At 42.7% G+C, this 22,944-nt stretch overlaps 2 protein-coding genes across 4 annotated transcripts in view; one reads left to right on the forward strand and one right to left on the reverse strand.

Moving 5' to 3' along the window:
- Positions 1–66: 66 nt before the first annotated feature.
- CSN8 (COP9 signalosome subunit 8) lies at positions 67–21,033 on the forward strand. Its single transcript, XM_065431006.2, has 7 exons — positions 67–260; positions 833–903; positions 972–1,020; positions 9,108–9,237; positions 15,063–15,170; positions 15,236–15,298; positions 20,876–21,033. The coding sequence occupies exons 1-7, from the start codon at positions 174–176 to the stop codon at positions 20,953–20,955; spliced, it is 588 nt and encodes a 195-aa protein (XP_065287078.1). The 5' UTR covers positions 67–173; the 3' UTR covers positions 20,956–21,033.
- Positions 21,034–21,115: 82 nt separating this feature from the next.
- Positions 21,116–22,944, reverse strand: part of LOC135901285 (uncharacterized) — a 31,484-nt gene continuing 29,655 nt past the window's right edge. For 2 of the 3 annotated variants that reach the window (XM_070534609.1, XM_065431024.2), the window contains exon 8: positions 21,116–21,251. In XM_070534609.1, the coding sequence (XP_070390710.1) occupies positions 21,133–21,251 (119 nt within the window). In that variant the 3' untranslated portion in view covers positions 21,116–21,132. The remainder of the gene's footprint in view (positions 21,252–22,944) is intronic. The other variant, XM_070534613.1, reaches the window with a different exon arrangement.

Below are 22,944 nucleotides of genomic sequence, written 5' to 3' on the forward strand. Positions count from 1 at the left end.
TCATGGAACTAGTGCATATTTTGCAAAACAATTGTAGTGTACGATGGTGCGGCTACTATAGTCTAAGCGTTTGTCATTTGCATTTGTTGTTATTCTTGTTAGCAGTAGATGCGGTAGAGGCGGTAAAGGCAGTCTTGAACGCCCTAAAGGCAGCATAGCGTTAAAATTTCAAAATGTCGATTGTCGTTGATGGTAGCGGCGATGCCAGGATGCGTGAATATTCAAAGCTGGCTGCCGACCTTGAGCAACAGGAACTGGAGGTAAGCGCTTTTTCCAAGACTTGTGTATGCAGCTGAAGGCGGCGTGCATCACCATCGTGGGCCAAATTTCAAATCGCTCCCTGCCGGAGGCTAACAGCAGCGCGTGTGAGCTATAATATGTATGTATTAGGTCGCTGACCGGCTGTAGCGCAAGGTGCTGCCAAGTTTATATATGTAGGGAGCAAGTTCCACGGGAAATTCGCTTGATCCTTACTCCACTGTTTGCGCCTTCTTCGCCTCTGCTGCATCTCCTGGAAGCACCCAACACGCTGTGCAGTATGTTGGTGTTGAGTATATGGAAGCGAGGAAGGGGCGGGGACGTTTAAGTAATGCTCACTGCAGCAATCAAATTTAGTGTGCCGCGATGACGAGCATTACGTGAGTACATACAATGTCAACTCATCTAGTGAGTTTGTGTTTTTATAAAGGAATTAGCAAAACAGAGGTTTGTGCCGCAGTATGACGAAGTGCTTCGGTCAATTGATTTCTCTTTTGCTATGCTAAATGAACGCCAGATTCGATTTGTTACGTGAATGTAACTTATCGCTTTATCTTGATAACTTGCTTCTCAGGCTGCCAATGGCATTGCCAGCCCACAGGCTTATGGTCAACTACTAGCAATCTACCTCCTTCAAAATGACCTGTAAGTATCCATCGTCACTTTTAATATTGTTATGTATGTATCTTGATTACCCATTTTATCCTGGCTAGGCCGAATGCCAAATTTCTCTGGAAGAGGATCCCTCAAGAAATCAAGCAGGTATGTGATTATATGCGTTAAGCGTAATTATTTACCTAATGTGTTGCGCCATAAATAGAATAGTGTTTTGCAAGTGAAAAGAGTGTGTTTTGCGAGTGAATACAGTCATGCACATGGTAACACATTCAGTCTTCAGTTTGTCTGCACCACCTGAACCAGTTCATGAAGCGCTCCACTCTGCCATTCGATTCAGCAGTGCAGCAATGACACAGTCTGAACCATGCCATTTGTTCAGAAGGTGCAGGAGAGATGCAGGGCTGCTTCACAATTTTGCTGTACCTTGCCTACTGTCGGCGCCAACTTAGTGCAGACGTACAGGTACGAAGCAGCATCATAGCAGATGACACAGCACAAAGGTGCAAGTGCCTTTGAAACCCCGCTTGCATGCATTTACCGTGTCTATGCAAATGCAGGGTGTATTTACACCTATGAAGCCGATGATATCTGCAGTTCAGGACCTCTGAAACTTATGCACTCGGTGCACATTAGTTGGACAAAACATAACGCCTGCGCCGCCTCTGCACCTCGGCATTTGTTTCGAGTGTTTGCTATGTCTGCACCGTAGAAAACGAGTTGTGCAATTTATGAGCTTCTCGTGCACCACTGTGAGCCAATTTACGGTGGGGTATAAAAAATTTAAAAATTGAGCAGCTTTACTTAAGCTGTGCAGGCATAATGCAACGCTAGAAATGAATGCTAATGTGCATCGTCTGCATGAGTTTGAGTATAGTTTGAGAAGCCTCTAACCGCAAGTGCTTCTGAGGTGTTTGGTTTTAAAACAGCAGAAAGCAGTAAAATGTGCATGCTATGTCTTTGGTTAACAATAACCTTCTTAATTATGCTACAGTGGATCAGACAGCTTCCACTGTAGGATACCGTATTTTCCCGATTCTAAGCACCCCCCCTCTATTTTCGCGAGAAAACTGGGAAAAAAGTTTGCATGTGAATCTAAGCACCCCCCCTATTTGTTAGGAGGAGCGTGTAGCCAAGGCCGCCATGCGCGCTTGCTCACTCTGTCATCGAGCCGTAGCCGTCGGAATCGCGAGGTGGCACGGCGTCCGCGGCTCGAGTACGCCGTACAGCCGGACTGTACGGCAAAACCTGCAGAAAGCATCCCCATCGACTATGGCAAAGTGAATTTCGGACGCATGGAAGTGGGTACAAGTGGACGTTGTGGTCAAATCTTAAGAAGTGCTTGATCCAAAACCATTTTGATGGAACAGAAGACGACCTGCTGTGGGATACCGAGAGCGGCGGTTCAAGCGGTGCGACGAACTCGAGTGGCAGTGATAGTAGCTGAGCATTCGACACAAGGGGTGGGTTCACTGTCTGTACCGATTTTTCTTTTAGATGTCTGCAAAATGAAATGTTATTTCTTGCACCCGTATCGTCGTGAAGTAGCAGCGAAAAGAGGGAGCGGGGAGCATTCTAGATTTTTCGAATCTAAGCACCCCCCTCACTTTGGGCATCGCAATCGTGAAAAAAAGGCGGTGCTTAGAATCGAGTAAATACGATATATCTTAACTTGCTGTGTGTTGCTGGTGAACACGCAGGTGATTATTTTTATCTTATTTTATTCCTCTGCTTTAGGGGGTAATAAAAACGCAAAAATTACCAGTGCTGACAATTGACAGACATGTTGTTTAATCCAGAATATCATTGGTTTGATCAGGATGAATGGATGAAATGTTGGCTGTGGCAAATACACAACGTGCTAGTGTACACAAGCAGTGTAAACAACACACCCAGCATTGCATAGACGCAGTAGGCGCACGTAAGGGGGGTTTCAACGTCGCTTACGCCTGTGTGCTGCGTCATCTGCTGTGCTGCTGCTCTACACCTGCATGTTTGCACCAAGTCGGCACCATCTGTAGGGGGGATGCAAAAACATTGTGAACCAGCCCTGCACCTTTTCTACATAATTGAACCTCATGAACTGGTTCAGATGGTTTAGTCAAATTGAACAGACCCATCATTACAGCTTCCTGCCATTGGGTGTAACAAACTTTCTAAAAATCTGTGCTCCTAAATCACGAAGAGAGGTTTGAATGCTTTATTTAGTTGCTGTGTAAAGATGCAATGAAGTAGTTGTATGATACCGTCTTTTAGCCATTGCTTAAAGGGTCCCTCACCAGGTCTGACCATCTTGAGCTGACAATCACAGTGCTTACAATGTGCGCTCACGATCTTGTTTGCTAAGAATTGCATCGCTACGCACTACAGAAAGAGCTGAAATTTCAAACTAAATGCCGTTTGCCCTTCTCGCGCGCGCTGCATGCCAAGGTGATGTACATCATCAAGCGTGCCTACGTACATGTATATGTTGTGATCTCACACATAGTGACCCGTGATACCTCAAGAATTATTCAAGGCAACATCTGTTATTTGTGTAATCTGTTGCTTCAATCAATGAATTAAATTTAGTGAAATAATGAAACACACAAACTGAATGTCTGCATGTTTTTGTTTTATTTCGCACCACAGCAAGAGAAATGTACTTCCATTTCGTCTGCTTATTCCCACATCCTGCAGTCGCATGCGCTGAGAGTGAAACTATGTCATTTTCTACCATGTTCCAGCACCCAATCATACTCTATTATCCGCTTGCGTCTGCCTCAGTGTTCATGTAGCACTGACTTATGCCGCTAGTAAGGTGTTCTTGTGCACAGCGTGCAAAATCGTGCACTGTGCGAAACGAGAAAAGCATAACAGCTTGCGTGCAAAACCGTCAGCAGAAGTGTGCGTGCAGCAAAAGAGAGAGAGAGAAAAAAAAAGAAGGCAGGGCCATGACGTATGCATCCCGCGATCCTCCAGCTCTGGTATGGGAGAACAGAGGAAAGGAATTTCGCATGCGGAAGCTAGACAGGACAAGTGGAGAGAATGTCCTTGGTGGTGACAATCGCCTTCTGAAATCATGGGTTCGTGGTGCTGAAACGTTGCTATACTGGCTATTAGTGAACCAATTTGAAAAATTCTTGCGCTAGAACGCTCCCAAGAGGGCACGCAACAACTTCGAGCATATACAAAATTTTCTATGTGGCCTGGTGAGGGGCTCTTTAAAACATAAATAGCGAAACTTGGCTGAACAGTGTGTTTGATGTCACTGAATGTGCACAGTCACTGGATAGTACATACATTGTGCTACTGTTCACCTAGCATGCTTGCTTCAGTTACATTCTACAGAGTGGTATATTGTGACCATTGTTCTATCTGGAAATGGTTATCAGAATGCTTGCTAGTGATTGCTCATATTAAAAAATAGTGCAAGTGTTTACATTTCACCATAAAAAGCTTCTGGCAGATGTTGATTGGTGAGCAGAACGGTGTGGTGCTAAAGGAACAGAAAATGATTGTTTTCAAAAAAAAAAAAAACTGCTGCTAGTTCCTTTTTACATACAATCACTTTTCAAAAATTAACATTGCACCCATTGTCATGGGTTGATGGGTGAGTTGCTTCAGCATATTGGAGCAGCAGCACAAGAAGAAAGAACTGGCACAACCACATCTAAACTGACAACAGTTTTATTGCTCAAGCACCAACAATATGTATAAGTACAGGATTCCAGTGAGAAGAGCATGACAAAAAGCAGCATCACAAACATGATGAAAGATATGGCATGGCATCTCCAGAGCCTGCTACAATGATGCTGCTTCCTGCCATGATCTTTACACTGGCATGCAATGCCTATGTTTACTGTAGGTTCTTGAGCTATAAAACTAGTTGCTATTGCATTGCGCGTGGTGTCAGTTGTACGTCTTTTATGCCATTTTCCTTGCATGTCTGCTTCAGTGCACTCATAGCAACATTTTTTGCTGGGACACCATTAAAGGGGGCTAGAAACACTTTTAAGCATGGTATATGAACCTGCTTAGGCACTAGACATTGCTATCATAAATACCCAAGCCACGTATTATTTGCGCACAGCAGGGAGCCTACATTTGCTCTCAAAAGACTGCTTGCTCTTTCCTTCAGCTTTTGTTAATGCCGCACCACTTTTCACGCTTTTGTGATTCACCATTCTTGCACATCACAGCTAAGCACTTCTTCCAGTACGACCAAGGATGGCTGAAAAATATTGTGATGATTTATCAGCATACCCTTTGAAACGGGTCAGTGACAAATAGTCACATTGTCAAATAAACAAATTATTGCTATGGCAGGTAATCGTAGTAAAATATAGTCACATCACCTATTAAGGAGACTGAGTTAATCAGGTATACTATACATGCTTTTCATTCAAACATTTTTGTGTACATTTCCTTTGTCTTGTTTCTTTTCCTCAGTATAATATCTGTCAGAGTCAAATTGATAAAGCAATGGCACCATCTGGTGGCAGAATATCATACCTTTGTGCAGATAGTGTGTACTTCAGGATCAAGTATTATGGTGGAGATTTATGCACTACTGATATCAGGCCTCAGCACAGTGATAGGTGGAAGGAGCAACACGGACATTGCAGTAGGAATGATGAAAAGGAGGGGAAGGCCATGAAGGCATGGCATGGCAGCATTTGGTCGCCAATAACTCCTCACAGGGCACATCCAAAAACATTTTATTGCTGAAGGTTTATGAGGTGATGCCCTTTAATACCAGACACATTCCACAGCTTAAGAGACGTTGCAGTGCCCTGTGAATTGCAGTTGTTGCTTGCATGTAGTCGCAGTGTGGAAGTTTTTCCATCAAATGTATTAGATCGAAAGTTTTGTGTCATGTTCTCCTTACCCCGTTCTCCTTTCTTTTGTGATGTTTGATGCGAGATTGGCTTAGAGGTGCCAGCACTGTTGCTGTATTAGTGTGAGTAGGCAGTCAGCAGTGTACGTAAAAATATATGCAGGGACATTTTGGCATGGATGGTATGGGCTGATTTTCTGGTACTGGAACATGCTCATTATAGTGAACTGGTTACATACTTTCCTCCAACATCTCACTTTTCACACAAAAGCAGCAGTGCCTTACTTTTATATGTTAAAGAACAAACTGTCAGGTAATAGGCAATTCAGATTTAGCCACACAATTTGTTTAGTGTATACATTAAGGCATTCTCTGCATGTTTGGATTACATCCTACCTGCTTAATTGTTGCATCATTACCTATACTACGTTTTCTGTTAATCTTTCAGAGTTATGCAAAAGCAAATATTAATTTACTATAAAATTAATGTTGCAAATTTATATGTGCTCTTCTGTTTGCACACATTGGCTTTTCTTTTTCGTTTCGCTATTAAATGCCAAACAATAGTACTGAGTTATGTTAAAGGGCCCCTGAAACGGTTCGGACAAATTTTGTAGACGCATAGGGTACAGCTAAAGTTAATCATTTGCACCACAATTTGTATGAAACATCTCATATTAAAAGAACTACGGACGATTGCAAGTTACCCTCCTCCGTAGTCATGCATTTTCTCCTCAACTCGTTCGTTGAGTGATCAGGGCAAAGCTCGCCTTCGCTGGCTCTGCGTCATGATGGCACGTCATGTTGGCGACTTACGGTTCTCTAGGAGCGAGCGTGCGAAGCCTCTCCAAACTCTCCGCCAGCTGCTTGGCAGTCAACCCCAAGTGAGAGCTATCGAAGCAGCATGCGTTGCGAACATTCTGTTGCAGCGCCGAATGTGTCTGGTATTCCTCTAACCACAGGCGAGCTAGGCGTTTCGACGGATGGCTGGAGGCATAAACTCAAGCTGATAAAGGAACTTTAGCATAGACGTACGTGAGCAGCCTGATCGGTCTGCACGGTCCAGCCACCTGTTGGCGCAGAGCTTAACCAGCCAAACAAAGGGCTAATATTGCTCTAGCCAAGTGTAAAACATTTTAAGCATTTACAAAAACGTGTTACCGATCACACTCCTGCGAAAAATTTACACCAGCAGAATACGTTTTGTTACTGATACTTTGTGTGGTTGAGCTCTGTGTAACCAGGTGGCTGCGCCGTGCAGACCATTCACATTTGTGCTTCTGCTTATCCCATGAAATGACACGGTCAAATCGCCAGGCCTTGTCCCCTTGCACTTGCGTTTACCCTAATACCGGACTCGCGAGAAGTGACCCACAAATGCGCAAATCCTGGCACCGATTGGATAGCGGCAGTCCGATGCGCTGCAGCCAGTCCGCTCGTCTGCTGCCTTGCAGAGGGACACGATGTCGCAGCTTGACATATTGCCAGTCACTACGTTTGCAGTCCACAATGCAACAAAGTCGAATCATAGTGCTCGCAGAAAGACCGAGACCGACTCTGACCGCGGAGCTCTCGTCAAAATGGAGCATGTTGTAACACAAGCAGACGACGCTTGCTGTGTACCGGAAGTGCTTAAGTGTTGTGTGAAATTGTTCTTGTGAATTCTCTTTCTGTTACTTTCTTTTTATAGAAACAAATTAACTAACATTCCAACTATTACAAACATCATTTGTTCACCATAAAGGTGGAAAAAATATCCATGACGCTCCCTGGGCAGCCAATCGGATAGCTCGCCCTACTGACATCAATTGGGTGATTTACGTCGTATGCGTAGAGGCGGCTGAAAATTCCGCTGAGCAGTGTGCTATGATCGGCATCGATGTACATTTTTAAAACCTTATAATAAATTACATGCTTTACGCAGAGCACTTAGATACGTCAATTAATGATCGGAAGGACCTACTCTAACGACTCAATACATTTGTACAAGATCGTCAAAATCGTTTCAGGGTCCCTTTATAAGTAAGCTGTCACTGTGAGGTGACAGCACATTAACAAGGTCGTCACATTCTTCCACACACGTACAGTTTGCGTAGAATAAAAAGATTACTTAACACAAACCTGGCTTTACACAGTTATGTATGTCCATGACCAACAACATTTATATAAATGACAGTAGCACATTGCATGCATGCAAATAGGGATAACGGGCTAGGAAGCCAAAGCACAATAAAGTTCCGAACAAGAGTAGGTCAGGAAGGGTCTGCTCACATGGTGCATGTAAATGTTGATGCTTTGCGTCAAGGGAGAGAGGGGAAATGCAAGAATGCTTCTGGCGTGTGCTGTCTTCCACTCACCTGCGAACTCATTTCAGGCACTGTCGTGTAAGGCGTGAATAACCGCATACAGCGACCTGCTTTTTTTTTTTTAACTGCTACAAAAAAGGATGTGCTTACTGCTGCTTTATTCATACTGAACTCTTGTTACAATGTCACTTTTTTTTTGTCTGCATTATTCAATATAACTTTTGCCATTGTCGCTTGCCTGGTTCATATGGAAAAAATGAAAAAGCACTATTGTATGAGCATAAGCAAGCTGCCACATAGATATGAACTGGTCTCACCACCTGTCAGCAGCACTTTTGGATTCAGTAATGCGAGGCTGTTTCATGATCTTAAAGCAAGAAGATGGAACGGAATCGTCACATCAACCAAGTCGCCCTGTTCCACATGTTATTAGCACTGTTTTCTTTAGTTGGGCTGACAGGTGGAAAAACTTGTTTATGTCCATGCAGCAGATCATATACGCTCAATGACAGTGTGCTTTTTCATTTCTTCCAGACGAACCAGGCAAGCAATGATGCCGAGTGTTATATTGAATGATGCAGACAAAAAAAAAAGAGAGAGAGAATGCAATCATGTAGCAAAATTTCAGCCTGAACAAAGCAGTGGTAAGCGCAAAATCTTTTTTTTTTTAATTGTTAAAATAAATTTGCAAATCGAGGTATAAATGGTGTAGCGTAGCATTACTGTGACGTGCTTTGAAATGTGATGCTGTCGAACCTCGTTATAGTGATTAAATATTGCTACTTCTGAACTTTTGCCAAAATTTTATATACATGCACATTATAAAGGGGTGTTCAAATAGCAAAATTTCTTAATGAATACGAATATTTGAGGGAAATAATTGCTAAATATAGAATTCAATGCCAAATATTTGGAATTCAATACCAAATATTTTCTTATTTTTAAACAAAGCCAAGTAGAAAACTGCATGGAGTCTGTTTGGTGAAAGCTTTTTCTCATTTGACATGTTAATGCCATTCTTCATTAGTGCACCAAAAGTTTCTGCCTTTAACTGTTGCAAATAAAAAACGGGGAGTACTTTTTAATGTTCACTTTTTTTTTCTTTTAAGTCTCACACAGAGCTGGGAAACATCTGGAAGGTTGGCCAAGGCCTCTGGTTCAAAGATTTTCCGGCAATTTACAATGGCTTAGCCCAGGAATGGCCTGACCACATCAAACCTATCATGCAGGAACTTGGAGGCAAGTTCAGTAGTTTCCAGGAACAGTTTTTTTTTCCTTGCGTCTCTTTGGGCCACAAGATCAGTGAGCTTTCTGTCATAAAATAAATGAGCTCTATAAAATCATACTGTGGTGAATCTCTGCTTGGTTGCTCCATTCCTTTTGTGCCAAATGCATCTCAGACATAGAAGTGGCATTCTGCGATATTGTTATGGTTCATGGTCTTCAGTTATTAGTCTTATATTTTAAAAGATTACTGTGATTTTTTGTTTCTCTCCGTGGACACAACTTTATGTTTTCTCATTATGATCATTGTTTCATTTCTTCTAGTAATGGTGAATAGCTGTAATATGCAGATGCATAGGCGGTAAGGTTTAAAGTGATGTCGCTACCAGGCACATGCAGCCGTTACTATGTATTGACAATGCAACAAGATGAACGTTCTTAAGTACAGTGTACTCCACTGCTACTTCAGCTATGGCAAAAAGAATTGCAGGCTGTATTTTTGTGCATCTAGTGGTGCTTTATTGCATCTAGTGACCTTTATTGCTAATAATGTTTAAGGACTGTTTCAGTTAAGTTTGCTTTAATATTGTGTAGGTGTCATCCTTTAAGTGTGCAGCATACTGTATATGGTGGTGGGCATTACCAAGTAGGAAAGCATTAACTAAAATGAAGTCTATATTTAAGTTTTTGTCATAATATATGTGTAAAATGTGCAATAGAAAGCTTGGTGGGCATTTACAAGCTGTTTGTGTCACCTTGACTACAGCAAACCGTTAGCACTGCATATTTTTTATCCTGATCACAGCTTGCTTATCTAATATCCTTTAACTCAGGTGTACATATTTATGCTGGTTCATTTGGATGAAACATTGCACTTCTGCAATTTCTAGGGGTGTGTGAATGGGATAGTCAAAACTTATAAAAATTCTGATATTGTCAAATTTGATTCTGTCTTCAAATCGAATAGTCACTAATCATAAATATGGATATTTTTTGTGTAGTTTTCAAATAGTTTAAACTGTCAACTTACAGAGATTATAAATAAAATTAACCCTTTCGCTGTCGGACGTTTCTGACCGTGACGCACCCCCAGTGTCGGCTTGGTTTCAGGGAACGAGCATAACAGGGAATGAACATAGCAATTTATTTTTGATTATGATTGGTATACAAATAACATAGTCAATGTAATATACGTATTTCAGTGTTCTGCAGCTGTTGCTAGTAAACATCATCATCATCATCAGCCTGACTATAAAATCCCTTCAACACCCGAATCTGACGATGCGGAACCCTCTTCCTCGCATGCGACTCTGTCTGAGTCCGAATCCGAGCTCGGCTCGTATTCTGAATCGGAATTGAGCCACCGCTCCAATGAGCAGACGAAGGTCCCGCGCGCTGAGCCATCCGAAAGTAACCGCGCGCAGGGAGGATGCGCTTTCAGTCGCCCGTACAACGGAGATAAATGGGACGTTTGGTGATCAAGATGACAGAGAGAGATGGAAAAAGGCTAAACAAAGTTCGAAGGGCTTTACGTTTACTGCTGCAGGTCGAAAGCGAGGGTGCGGCGAGAGAGCGAAAGCAGCAACGAGTCGCTCTTTTCGGAGAGGCAACGGCACGTGCGCCTGAACTTGACGCGCCGTAGCAGGCACACCAACAGAAGAAAAATAAAAACCTTCAAACCAGCGGAGACGGCAGAACAACCCTTGAACCCATAACCACACGCGCGCGACGCATGATACAGCGAACACGGAGCCACCGCGCCACTCAGCAAAGAGAAAGTGGGGAGTGGCCGTCGCGCCCTACTCTTCAATACATGGAGTAACACAGGTCGGGGCGAATATACGAACTTGTAGAAAGAGTCAACAGAGTGCGTGGCCAATCCAGGACCGCCAGCTTTGCGCTCTGGCGCGAAATTTTGAACGCACGATAGAGAACGTACCGGTACGTCAGTGACAGTTTTGGGGGGGAAGCGCGATGACGTACCGGTACGTCCGTGACAGCGAAAGGGTTAAAGCAAAAGTGCGATAAATATCCTCCCTGTGACTGTATAGACAATAAATGCAAGAAGCCACATACTGGAGGTGTATGTTGCTAACAGTACATTCAGCTGGTTCCTGCCCCCCTCCAACTCTAATTGCAACTTTGCGGATCTCGCTCTTGATTTGAACCAGAGAAAGCGTGACGAAGCCGACCATGTGTAGTCACTCACCAGAGCAATCGAAGGCTCGAGAAGGAAACATGTCAGCACTACTAATGTAAAGAAACAGGCATGCATGCGGCAGACGCCACGCCGACAATGGAAACTTCAGGAGCCACATGACCGCAACTCCACCAAATCTAGGGTCACACCGCTGCCAGATCAAAGTTGTGAATGGCTCTGAGCGCTATGATCGGGAGTGTGGCACTTTGAAAGAACCAGCCGAATTGGTTTCGAGCACTCGATTTCCACCAGCCGAATTTTCTGCACACTGCCGGACCAATCTCAAGGGCTCGAAAACTACCAGTCGAACGTACCATAAGAAAGCCAGACCTTTCTGGCTAAACCGCTGTCGTTTGCGCTCACTGAACAGTCCTTTGTATGCTAACAAACTGCTTATTTGTTCCAAATGCTTTATTTGTGGTTTTATTAAACAACGCTTTATAATGACAGAGCATCCTGAGAGACTAGTTCATTCATTTTTAAAGACTGTTATTAATGCGCCTGATGGGAAACTGATAATACACAAGATATGGGGAACGTTCCTGAACCTTCTTTGTGTGCCTTGTGTGTTGTGTGTTTTCTGCCTGTTGCAATTAGTAAACAGTCCTTAATAATGACAGAAGCTTGCTAACATTGTGAATGTACTAGGATGTGAACATTCTTTATATTAATGGTGACAATGGCTTTTCATTATTTCAAAATTATTTAGGAAGTAATTGGTATTCAATTCAATTAGCTACTGGCGCTATTCCATTCATATTTAATTGATTCTCGAAAATACCTATTTGCACACCCCTGGTAATTTCCAAGCTAATTGCCTGCACATTTTCTTTTTGCTTGTCTGCCATGTGTTCATGTGTATGTGTGTACCATGTTGCCCTCGCATACCTTCTTCAGTAAAACTAATTGCTGAAAAAATATTCGGTATACCTTATATATTTAGTATTTCTCAGTTTACTGATTACACTGAACCGAAGGTACAATCCTTAGTAAAGCACCCGCCATGGTTGCTCAGTGACTGGTGTTAGGCTGCTGAGCACGAGGTCGCGGGATCGAATCCTGGCCACAGCAGCCGCATTTCGATGGGGGCGAAATGCGAAAGCACCTGTGTACTTAGATTTAGGTGCACATTAAAGAACCCCAGGGGGTCGAAATTTCCGGAGTCCTCCACTACGGCGTCCCTCATAATCAGAAAGTGGTTTTGGCACATAAAACCACATAATTTAATTTTTTTAAATCCTTAGTGAAGCTCATATTGCAGAACTTGTGGCATTATTAGGTGAAATGGCGGGTGAGGGCTGGTCGCCTTGATGAGTATGTTATGTGCGCAGAGATTTATTGAGAAACTGTGGACACTTGTATAGCAGCTGGACAAAATTCCGACCTCCTGCCTAGTGTGTTGGCAACCACAGTAATGCCTCTTCTTATATAATTAATGGATCCATCAGAGAAGTGTTCTTAGTAGGCTTTGTAGTAAAGGTGTAAAAGATGCTCCATAGAGGCATCACCTGCATTGCATTCATGTGCTGAGTGCTGTCAAAATCGGTGTTTGACAAACACGCAACTTCTTGTGATTACAAACACGTCCACTTTGCCTTGGGCACATTCAAAAAGTAATAATGATGCATTTTCAAAATTGTGATGCGTACATCAGATTTTACAAACATTGGTCGAGTTAGTTCACTCATGAGCTCTTGGAGCCACTCATCTAGTCTTAATTTTAAGTCTCGTAAGGGCACACTTTTGCCCACAGCAATCTCACCTCCTCATATTTGTTTGTAGTATTGCCGGCTCATTTGTTAAGCTGCTTGTCCAGACTTGCTGAATGCTGCAGTTTTAATCTTTACTTATTTCTTAAAACTTTAACTGACCTTGAGTGACTTGATGCCTGCAGTTATGACCAATTTTCAGTCATGTTATTGTTGCTGTATGAGTGTTTTATACTTGGTAATGAAGTTAGGTAGCTACTGCAGTTTCAATGTTATGTTTATGCAAACGGTAGTGCAAGATGTTTAGGCGCATTCCATGGCATTGTATTTTGCCTAGTAAAGAACTCCTGAATAATAGTGGCTTAGTAATCGGGGTATAATGCTTACCGTGCAAGAAAGTGTTTTGAGTGCCACCGCACAGCAAACTGCTGGCTGTAGCCCGTTTAATTTCAAAAATATGCATGAACCAGCCTTAAAGTCTACACAGATGCATTTCATAAAGATCACTGTTCTAGTCCTTTCTCGCAACTTCTGTTTTTCTTGAAGTTTTTTTATTAGAGCACTATTTTTGTGTCAGGAATGTTTGCATGCCAAAGCCCTTGGCAACAGCTCAACATATTGCTGCATGCCGATACTGCTATGAACGACACTGGACTAACCAAGGCCTTCTAGAGACCTCTGTATATAAAAATTAGGATATTGCCAGCAACTGCAACACTACCACATGGTTATATGTCTGAGAAGGCCACGGGTAATTTGTCCTGGAGATTTTTGCAACATTAGCAGAGTTCATCACTAAACATCCTACATAAGATGTTTGTATACTACTAGTAGTAAATATACTCGTACTAGAAGTTCCTCTAATGCACTGAAGCACTGTTTTTACACTACTTGAAATTTACGAAATAATGAAAACAATTTGTTGCTTCTCTTAGCAAACAAAGGTCATTGCACTTCTGTTGTCCTTGAGCCTTGCTGCTAGTTAAAGGGACACTAAAGGCAAATACTAAGTCAACGTAGACTGTTTAAATACCATTCCAGAAACCTTGCAACACTTTTTTCACGCCAAGAAAAGACTTAGTTTACGAGAAAATTGCATCTGCAGGGTCTGAATCTCTTTTTTGAAATTCAAATCTCCCGCCACCCAACCAGGTGAGTTGTGACATTGCATATGCCATCACTACCCTTTGCTACCATCGGTGAGTAAAACCCCACCTGGCAGACGGCGCTACTGAGCTAAGACAGAGTGGTGGATTCGCCGCTGCAGTTGTTTTTTGGTCAAGTGGCGCAGACCGTTCGGGCATCCCGCAACATCACATGGAAGTTGAATTCTCTGCTACTTGCAGTTTGAGCGAGTTTTGCGAGCCAGCAAAACCAGCACAGCGCTACACGATAACGAAACTGATGTCTTTTGGAACTAATGGTTGAGTACTAGTGACAGAATTTAACTGAGGAGTGCATGAATTTCCCGGGGGTCTCTCGATTACTAAGACTCTGTTCGCGATAATATTGATCCCTTTGAGATTCTCAAGCACTAATCTATCTCTTTAGCTTGACTTATTATTTGCCTTTATGTCCCTTTGACGCATCTATTCACTCCTAACAGGCCGTCTATCTGCCAAACAAATGCTGAGAATCTTTGGAAAGAGCAATATACCATGCTAGGTTGATTTGAAGTTTGCCTTTAGTGTCCTTACATTCAGTCATTCCTGTTGCCTCATGTTTCAGAAACTCTTCGAAAAAGCTTACTTACGCTCCAAGTTGTGGTTAATAATTTTTGTGCCCACTGACTGCTTGTATGTACTAAATGCTAGCCTGAGGTGCTGTCACAAGAACCTCTTGATGCATGCATTTAAAATCTATGTATTTTTTATTCTTTTCGTGAAAGTGTGTGTTGACTATGTTCTCTTTTGTTTTTAACTGTGTTGCAGAGCGCACAAGACGGCGGGCCTTGATGCTGGTAGCCAAGGCATATTCTTCTATTTCCCTTGATGACGCATCCTCTTTTCTTGGTATTCCCAAGCTTGAATTAGCTGATGGTAAGAATGATCAGCATGTTCGCTGAAGTTCATAGTGGCATTTTCATTTTTAATCTTTTTTCCAGTTGTGAGTCCACTGGGATGGTCTGTTGATGCCACAAATGGTATGGTCTTACCAAAACACACAGGTGAGCATTTCTTACATATTATGAAAAAATAAAAACATATTGTGCTGGTTTTTTTTTCTGAACATGCACTTGGTTTTGACATTGGTGGGAGGTATAAAAACGCCATATGCCTAACATGCATCTCTAGTAGAAGAATGATCATCCAGGCATACTAACAAGAAAGTACAAATGGAATAGGCGGGTATGGAAAGAAGCAAGCGATTTGTACACTCACTCACAGCTAGTTTCTTTGTTAATTATTATTGTGAGTAATACTGAATTAGATACAGTCACAGAAGAAACCAGCTCAGCAACAACACAAATAAAAAAAAGCTGACAAGAACAGTTGGGTTATGATAGTCTTTACATGACTTTTTTTCTTTTTTCCTGTTGTTTGTCTGGTTTCCATGATTGTGTGTGTTCAATATTGCTTCCAATCAAAAAATGTAGTAAGGGCTCTGTCATGCGTTTCTTTCTGTGCCTGTCTACCGCATTAATGCGTTTTTCTGGGATTAAATTACCAATGAACTACAATGACAGAGTTAAACCTCGATATAACAAACTTCACTATAACAAAGTATTTAACTTTTTATAACTTCTTGTCCATAGAACAGCATGTATTTAGAACCTTGATATAGTGTGTTTATACACAATTTCAATATAACGAAACTTCCCTGCCACCGCAAAGGAATACAAACTTCCGTGGACATAGATGGTCAAATTGTAGAATTGCAAGCAGCTGCTTGCAAATGCGCACTTATCAAATCTAGTTCTGCGTGACCAAGAATGACCGCTGAAGCAGTGCAGCATCACGTTTCATATAAAGTCCAACTATAAGACCTTATCGTGCCTCGCTCGCTGTATGCTTTGTGTGTAAGTGAAAGCGTGCGAGGGTGAGCCTTGGATGATGGCTTGATGGGTACCATCTTCTCGCATGAGCAAGGGAAAAAGAGGGAGGGGAGTGAGCTTGCGGTAACATGATGAATCGTACAGTCTCCATTTCTATCGTGGCTGTGGCTACCCAGGACTGTCAGTATAGCTGAGTGCAAACACATCCCACGCCGAGATGATGTGGCATCGTGTGCTGTCTTCCTGCATGTTTAGGGCAAGAGTTTCCATAGCCTTGAGTTTTGGAGGCACGTTGAAGCGAAAGGCAGATGCAACATTCACTCCCTGCTACCAGCGGTTATTATTCTAGCGCCGTCCCACTGCTGGTAGCACTACGAGCCGTAGAGGGGGAGTGGATGTGAAAGCATGGCTGGCTTACTTCGTACCGCTGATGTGAAGATATTGTCAACATGGCATGAAACTGTACCTTTCGTCGCCGACTCAAATTCGACGATTATATTTTCTCATTCAAGTTTACTTTTCCGATGGCCCATAATGCAGAAAATTTTACAGCCCCTTTTATGTAGGAAAAAGTCTATCGGCGGCTGTACTTATTTTCATAACAGGTCAAATTTCAATACAACAAGATTTCGATGTAACAAAGCAAATTGCTGATATCAAGGTTTAGCTGTACTTTTGAAGAAACGTCAGTAGAATATTAGCTTGTCCTTCTGCTGACTGAAGCTGCGCTCGAGCTCACTTCTCTTGCAGCTTGCCCACTGGACCAGTTGTCCTTCCTGTCTTTCAAGGCAGGAAGCCTGTCACATTCAAGTGATAGCGCACCATGAAAAGTTTAGCACTTTTTTTATCTTTCTTACATTTACGATACAAATACCAGTATAACATCTCACTTGTTACAAATTATGGGATTGTTAGTGATGAGAAGCTGCTGCTTAAGGAATGTTTGGTCATGGTTGGGTGAAGACGAGGTCCAAGTGCACCCTGTAATGTGTTCTGCAGGCAAAATGTAATTTTCATATGTGAGCACATGCCTGCCGACTCTCCCGAATTATTCCTAAAGATAACGATTTCGGGCTCATTCTACAATTTTATGAAAAATAAATTATGTTCGCAAGAAAGTTTAATTCGTCGGTCTCCATATCCTTGAACACCAGAAAAAAAAAACTTCTTAGGGCAAGTTTATTAAGGCAAGTTCCTCAAGAAGGTGAAATCAACAGCAGCAGTGTTGTTGAAAAGGTCACTGTGATCTGAAAACTGTGCTATCTGTCAATTCGTGTTCCAAGTATTTATGCTGCCTGTGCGCTGCGTCTAAAGCAAATTGTTGTTCATAAAGTGTGTGTATCCCACAAAAGAAAGGTGCGTGCTCAGGGAAAAAATAAAAATGCGCACTCTTCACCATCTTTCCTTCAGTAGGTTGGCAGGTATGTGTGAGCATAGAAAGGGCACAATTATTCCCACCACATTTAGCATAAATTTTTGTGCACCAATAAAGCAGACATACGCGGTTAGAAAAGGTTGGATTATGCCTATTTGGTGACAATTATTGATAAACGCTGCAAAGACTGCAGTGATATCAAGTGTCACCAAAATCAGTGATTTGCATAGAGCTATTTATATGGCAAATGTTTTTCCTCCTATCTTTGTTGGTAATGCTTTTATTTTTTCTCCATGCTGACAAGCAGTGCTGTAAAATCAAAACTAATTATCTGCCGTTTTATGATGTTTGCTACAGCCAGAGTGTCAAATGGAAAGTTGTTTCCCTTTTGATGTATCTCCAATGTGAAAACATAAAGGTTCACATTGGTTTGGACTGATTAATATTCATTTGCATAAAGTAAGAATAACTACAAAAAAAAGTTAATTTTGTACAAAAATGCAGTGGTGCTTCTAAGCCACACGGAAAGGCTCAAAAAGGGTGTGTGTGCTGTTGCAGATCATAAGTAAAAAAAAAGAAAAGTCCGAGTGTGGAAACATATTTTTACTTTGTTATAGAGGAGAACACAGCAGATAACCATCTCTGCACATTGCATGTTATAAAGTATATCTTAAAGATCCATCTTGAGCTTGTAGCGCTTAAGGGCAGATATCTGCCTAGGAGTGCTTTAAAAGAAATCCCCCACAAAAGCTATGTTTGCATATACTCTAGTGTACCTAACATGCTGCAAAAAAATGAGGCATGCCAAAGCTCATGACGAGTCCTACCACCACTAGCAACCACAGTGAAAGTGACCTGGTGGAATGAAAGTACCGTATTTGCCCGAATGTAACGCGAGTTTTTTTACCAAAAATAGAAGTTAAAGGTCACCCCCCACATTACATTCGAATACTAGGTATAAAAATGCTTAGAAAAGCACCAAACACTCATTATTAAGCTCGCTTAATGTGCCGCATTTACATGCGTGTCGATTGACCTGCTCTTTCAAAGTCGCGTGCTCCAAATTCAGCGGTGAACCAATACGCGAACCACGGTTAGGGTGAGTCGCGAATGCGGTGCAAACATGAAAAACGAGCCAACAAGAGCGCGCCAGCGACGAATCACCTTGGAGGGACCAAACGTGCGCGTGAGTGTCGAACGATTGGCGCGCGAAATGGAAGCGCCTTTTTCTCACCGCTAGGTAATTCTGGTGACGTAGCGATCCGTTTGGGTCACTGGCACTTGTCCTGGGCACTTGTTTCCACAATAGTACCATGTGACCTATGCCACCGATTCCTCAGGCAGCGCATAGCCGCATTGTCCATTCAGCGCTTCGACACGTTGGTCTGTTGCTGCCTGCTTAATGTGCCTACATCCAAAACGGTATGCTGTCACAGTATACCGCTGGCTTCAAACGCAACGCTATTCTACTCACCGGAAAAGTCTGTAACTCAGCAGCCGCAAGAAGCCTGGACATCAATGAATCGACGATAAGGGGGTGGAGAAATCATCACCAGGAGTTGTTCAATTGCAACAGTCATAGAAAAGGTTTCCGTGGGCCCAAGAAAGGCCGCTTCCCGGATTTGGAGCGTCGTCTTGCCGACTTTGTTGGTGAACAACGCTCCCGGCTTCTTGGTGCAAGCATTGAAATGCTTCAGTGCAAAGAACGTGAACTTGCACGAGATGCGGGTTTGGCGCCAAACCAATTCAAGGCATCATGCAGCTGGATACAGAAGTTCATGCGAAGGGCCAGTTTTTCCCTTAGACGCACTACCTCGATTTGTCAGAAACTACCCAAGGACTTCGAGTCGAAACTTCTTGCGTTTCAGCAGTATGTCGAGAATAATGAATAAAGGGAAAAATCAGACATCCACCCATTCGTAGCAATTGCTACAAAGGAAACCCATACGGGTTCCTCGAAAGAAAGGCCTCATAGACCAAAGACCATAGACTATAGACTATGAGGCCATAGACCATAGACTATGAGGCCTTTCTTTCGAGGAACCCGTATGGGTTTCCTTTGTAGCAATTGCTACGAACGGGTGGATGTCTGATTTTTCCCTTTATTCATTACTTCTCTCCACCTTGCGGGCTCCTGCAGAACTACTACGCCAAGCAGTATGTCATTGATCGCCGCTCTACCAACATGCCACTTGGACACATCGGGAATGCGGACCAAACCCCCATGTACCTTGATATGCCAATGGTTAGGACAATGCACAAGTCTGGTGAACACGAAGTTCGTATTAGAAGCACTGGAAACGAAAAGAATCGGATAACAGTTATGCTCGCATGTTTGGCTGACGGTCGCAAGTTCCCTTCCTTCATAATTTTTTACCGGAAGACTATCCCGAAAGAAACATTTCCGAGCAATGTTGTCGTACGCTGCCATGAAAAAGGCTGGATGGACTTGGAAATCGTCATAGACTGGATTTCCAGCATTTGGGACCGAAGGCCAGGTGCATTGCTGCATGCAGAATCAATATTGATGCTAGATTTTCGAAGTCACCTCACACCCGGCGTGAAAGAAAAGCTGCAGTGTGACCGAACGCATTTGGTTATACCGGGTGGAATGACATCCATTCTTCAGCCCTTGGATGTTTGCTTGAACAAGCCGTTCAAGGATCGCTTGCGGCAGCTGTATTGGGACTGGATTGAAGGTGGATCTACTTCAACACCTACAGGGAGACTGAAACGCCTGAGTGCATCTACTGTTGCCCAGTGGGTTTCAGCTGCTTGGTACCGGCTGTTTCATGAAACAGTCTACCGCGCATTTAAGAAATGTTCTATTTCAAATGCCCTCAACGGAAGCAAGGACGATCTGCTGTGGGAAACAACTAGTGACAAAGAGGAGTCCAGCTGTGATGACAACTGCGACGGCGACATCAGTGGCAAGGATGAAGATTAGGCATAGTTTGCAGGTACTTCAATAAAGCTGCTATCGACTTTTCCTATAGTTTGTTTCCTGCATTACATTTGTGTTCTATAGTTTCGGTTTCTCGCGTTACATTAGCGTTACATTTGCGTCTTTGATCTTGTGCGTTAGCAAAGTCGACCCTCACGTTACAATCAGGTTCTTTTTTTTTTCCGGTTTCGCCCTCACAAAGTCAACCCTCGCGTTACAATTGGGGTCGCGTTACATTCAGGTAAATATGGTACTTTGTTGATGAGTAGGCAGGCTGCAAGTGTTTGTGCTGGTTTACTGATCCGATAGGTATTGTGTTATATGGGCCACATTCTTTTATAGCACTAACAAATGCTTGTACATTTGCTAACTGGAGTTAACTGGTAATTTTCATGTTTCATAACTGCTGTTCTCTCTTTCTCTCTTCCAGTTGTTAGGCATGAAGATTCAACACCAAGTGAAGAACAGTTAGCTAAACTTACAGACTTTGTTGCCTTCCTAGAAAATTAATCATTGCTGCCAACTTGGAACCCATTGTATATTGGATTATATAAAGTGATTAAAATGAATGAATCGCAACAAACAAAATGCTTTCTTTTTAGCTGCCACATTTAACAGCCACAATCAGTATCGTTATGCCACTCAGTTCACAGAAAACTTCACATAGAGGTAAATGCTGAACTTTATTTACATTGTGAATGACATCAGTACACACAGAAAGATGACTGTCTTTTCCTGCAGTATGTTTCTTCTTGGGGATGCATTGTTACTTGGTTTCCAACGTAGCTGTAGTGCTAAACTCTGTGCTGCAAAAGAGGTGGTGCCATCACTCAGTAACACCAGCAAGCCTTTGGCAGTGAGAATCAAGTGAGCAGAAGCTATAAAACGGGTGTCCCTTATGCAGACTGCCACACTGTGACAAAGAATGGTTCAAGCTAATGAGGGTACAGCATTTGTCTATTTATTTCTGATAGAAGAGGGCCTTTTTATTCTTCAAATAATAGTGAGCTCTTCAGTGATTTGCATGAAAAAAAATTAACCTTGTAGTGGACAACAAAGTAATGTGTAAAAAATTTTCCACATTGATGCTCTTGCAAGAACATGACCACAAAATTGTAAGACAGCATTTTATTCATCCACAGCAGTCGCATATCCTGAGTGGTGTGCCCTGAGGCAAAACTGTACGAAAATTAGAGGTAAGGAGTGGAGCCATCCATTCTATTGGGAGAGTGGAGATGCCCATAATTCCACTCCTTTTAACTCCTCGAAATGGTGAAAGTTAGAACAATTCCACTCTTTGAGTGGCTGAGCTGATCTATTCCTCTAATTCCAGTAAATGCTTTATAATTGTTTATTACTTCCATCTGTCTCTTCCCCCCCCCCTCCCATATTTTTGAAGCCATTATGTTATAGTGTTGCGTATTTTTTTGGCCTGTAATTTCTACAGTTGTTGCCTATGATGTAATATCTACTGTTAAAAAACTTTTCTCAGTTTTGGTTTCAGGATAAGTGTCTGCCTAAGTGCATTGAATGTGTCAACATTAGCCCTTAAAAGAAACATTCTGCAATCACTCGGATGGTATAAAGCACATGCCTGGGCAATTCAGTACCTGTACTTTAGGAACTTTATTTCACTAATACATATACAAGTGCACATGACAAAGACCTGTAATATGACAAAAAATATACATAAAACTGAACATGAATTAAAACATGTACAGTGCTCACGGAATGAAATGGGACACGGAACATTTAGTAGAACCCTACATATGTGCAAAGTATGCGAGAGCACCATGTCATGTTGCTAGGAATTTGGTCACCAAAGGTGACGAGGACTCTGATGTAAGTGTACGCGGCACAATTACGTCGATGTGACACGAACTGCAGCTGGTTGAAACGAAAGTATGCGCATTACTTAGCCCTAAATTGACGTGTTTCATTCCGTGAGCACTGTACACCATTCAACGAACGAGGTCAACAATATAAAGGCGTGAAAGCCTCATTAGCTTTTATATGTTTTGTTTTCGAGAACATCGTATAAAATATTTGATGACAATAAAGCATGTAGTCAAGGATTCATTTCATCATCCACGCACAAATTAGAAACGATAAATGATGCAGTACTGGTGATGTAGGCGAGATGCGCTGCCCAGGCGGCACTGCGGAAACGCCGGTAAACAGCGCCCTCCATGCAGCGTTTATCGGTTTCGGATAGTACAAAACGCGAGGCCCTGCGGTGAATGCAAAACGGCGCGCTAAGCCGAGCAGACCGCCCGTGGTGTTAGTGTCTGGACTGCATTTTGGAGCGCAGCTCTTAGGTGCCCGCTCCCGCGGCGGGCGGCGGCATTGACCCTCGTAACCGAGCGAAAGAACGCAGCGGGAGATGAAAGAAGGCGATAGCGAAGAAAACGCGAGGAGGAAAGCGGAAGAGGAGGGTATGGCGAAAGCGTGAGAAGAAAAGCGTAGTGCCGAGCAAGATGGGCTTTGCGGCGACGAGTA

This window comes from Dermacentor albipictus, chromosome 1, assembly GCF_038994185.2.
Source record: "Dermacentor albipictus isolate Rhodes 1998 colony chromosome 1, USDA_Dalb.pri_finalv2, whole genome shotgun sequence".
Classification (NCBI taxonomy): Eukaryota; Metazoa; Arthropoda; class Arachnida; order Ixodida; family Ixodidae; genus Dermacentor; species Dermacentor albipictus.

Excerpts from the sequence above, each read along its gene's own strand:
- CSN8 (XM_065431006.2), top strand. The coding sequence starts at position 174 with ATGTCGATTGTCGTTGATGGTAGCGGCGATGCCAGGATGCGTGAATAT. Across the intron at positions 1,021-9,107 it reads TCCCTCAAGAAATCAAGCAG|TCTCACACAGAGCTGGGAAA; the intron begins GTATGTGATTAT and ends TTTTCTTTTAAG. Across the intron at positions 9,238-15,062 it reads TATCATGCAGGAACTTGGAG|AGCGCACAAGACGGCGGGCC; the intron begins GCAAGTTCAGTA and ends ACTGTGTTGCAG.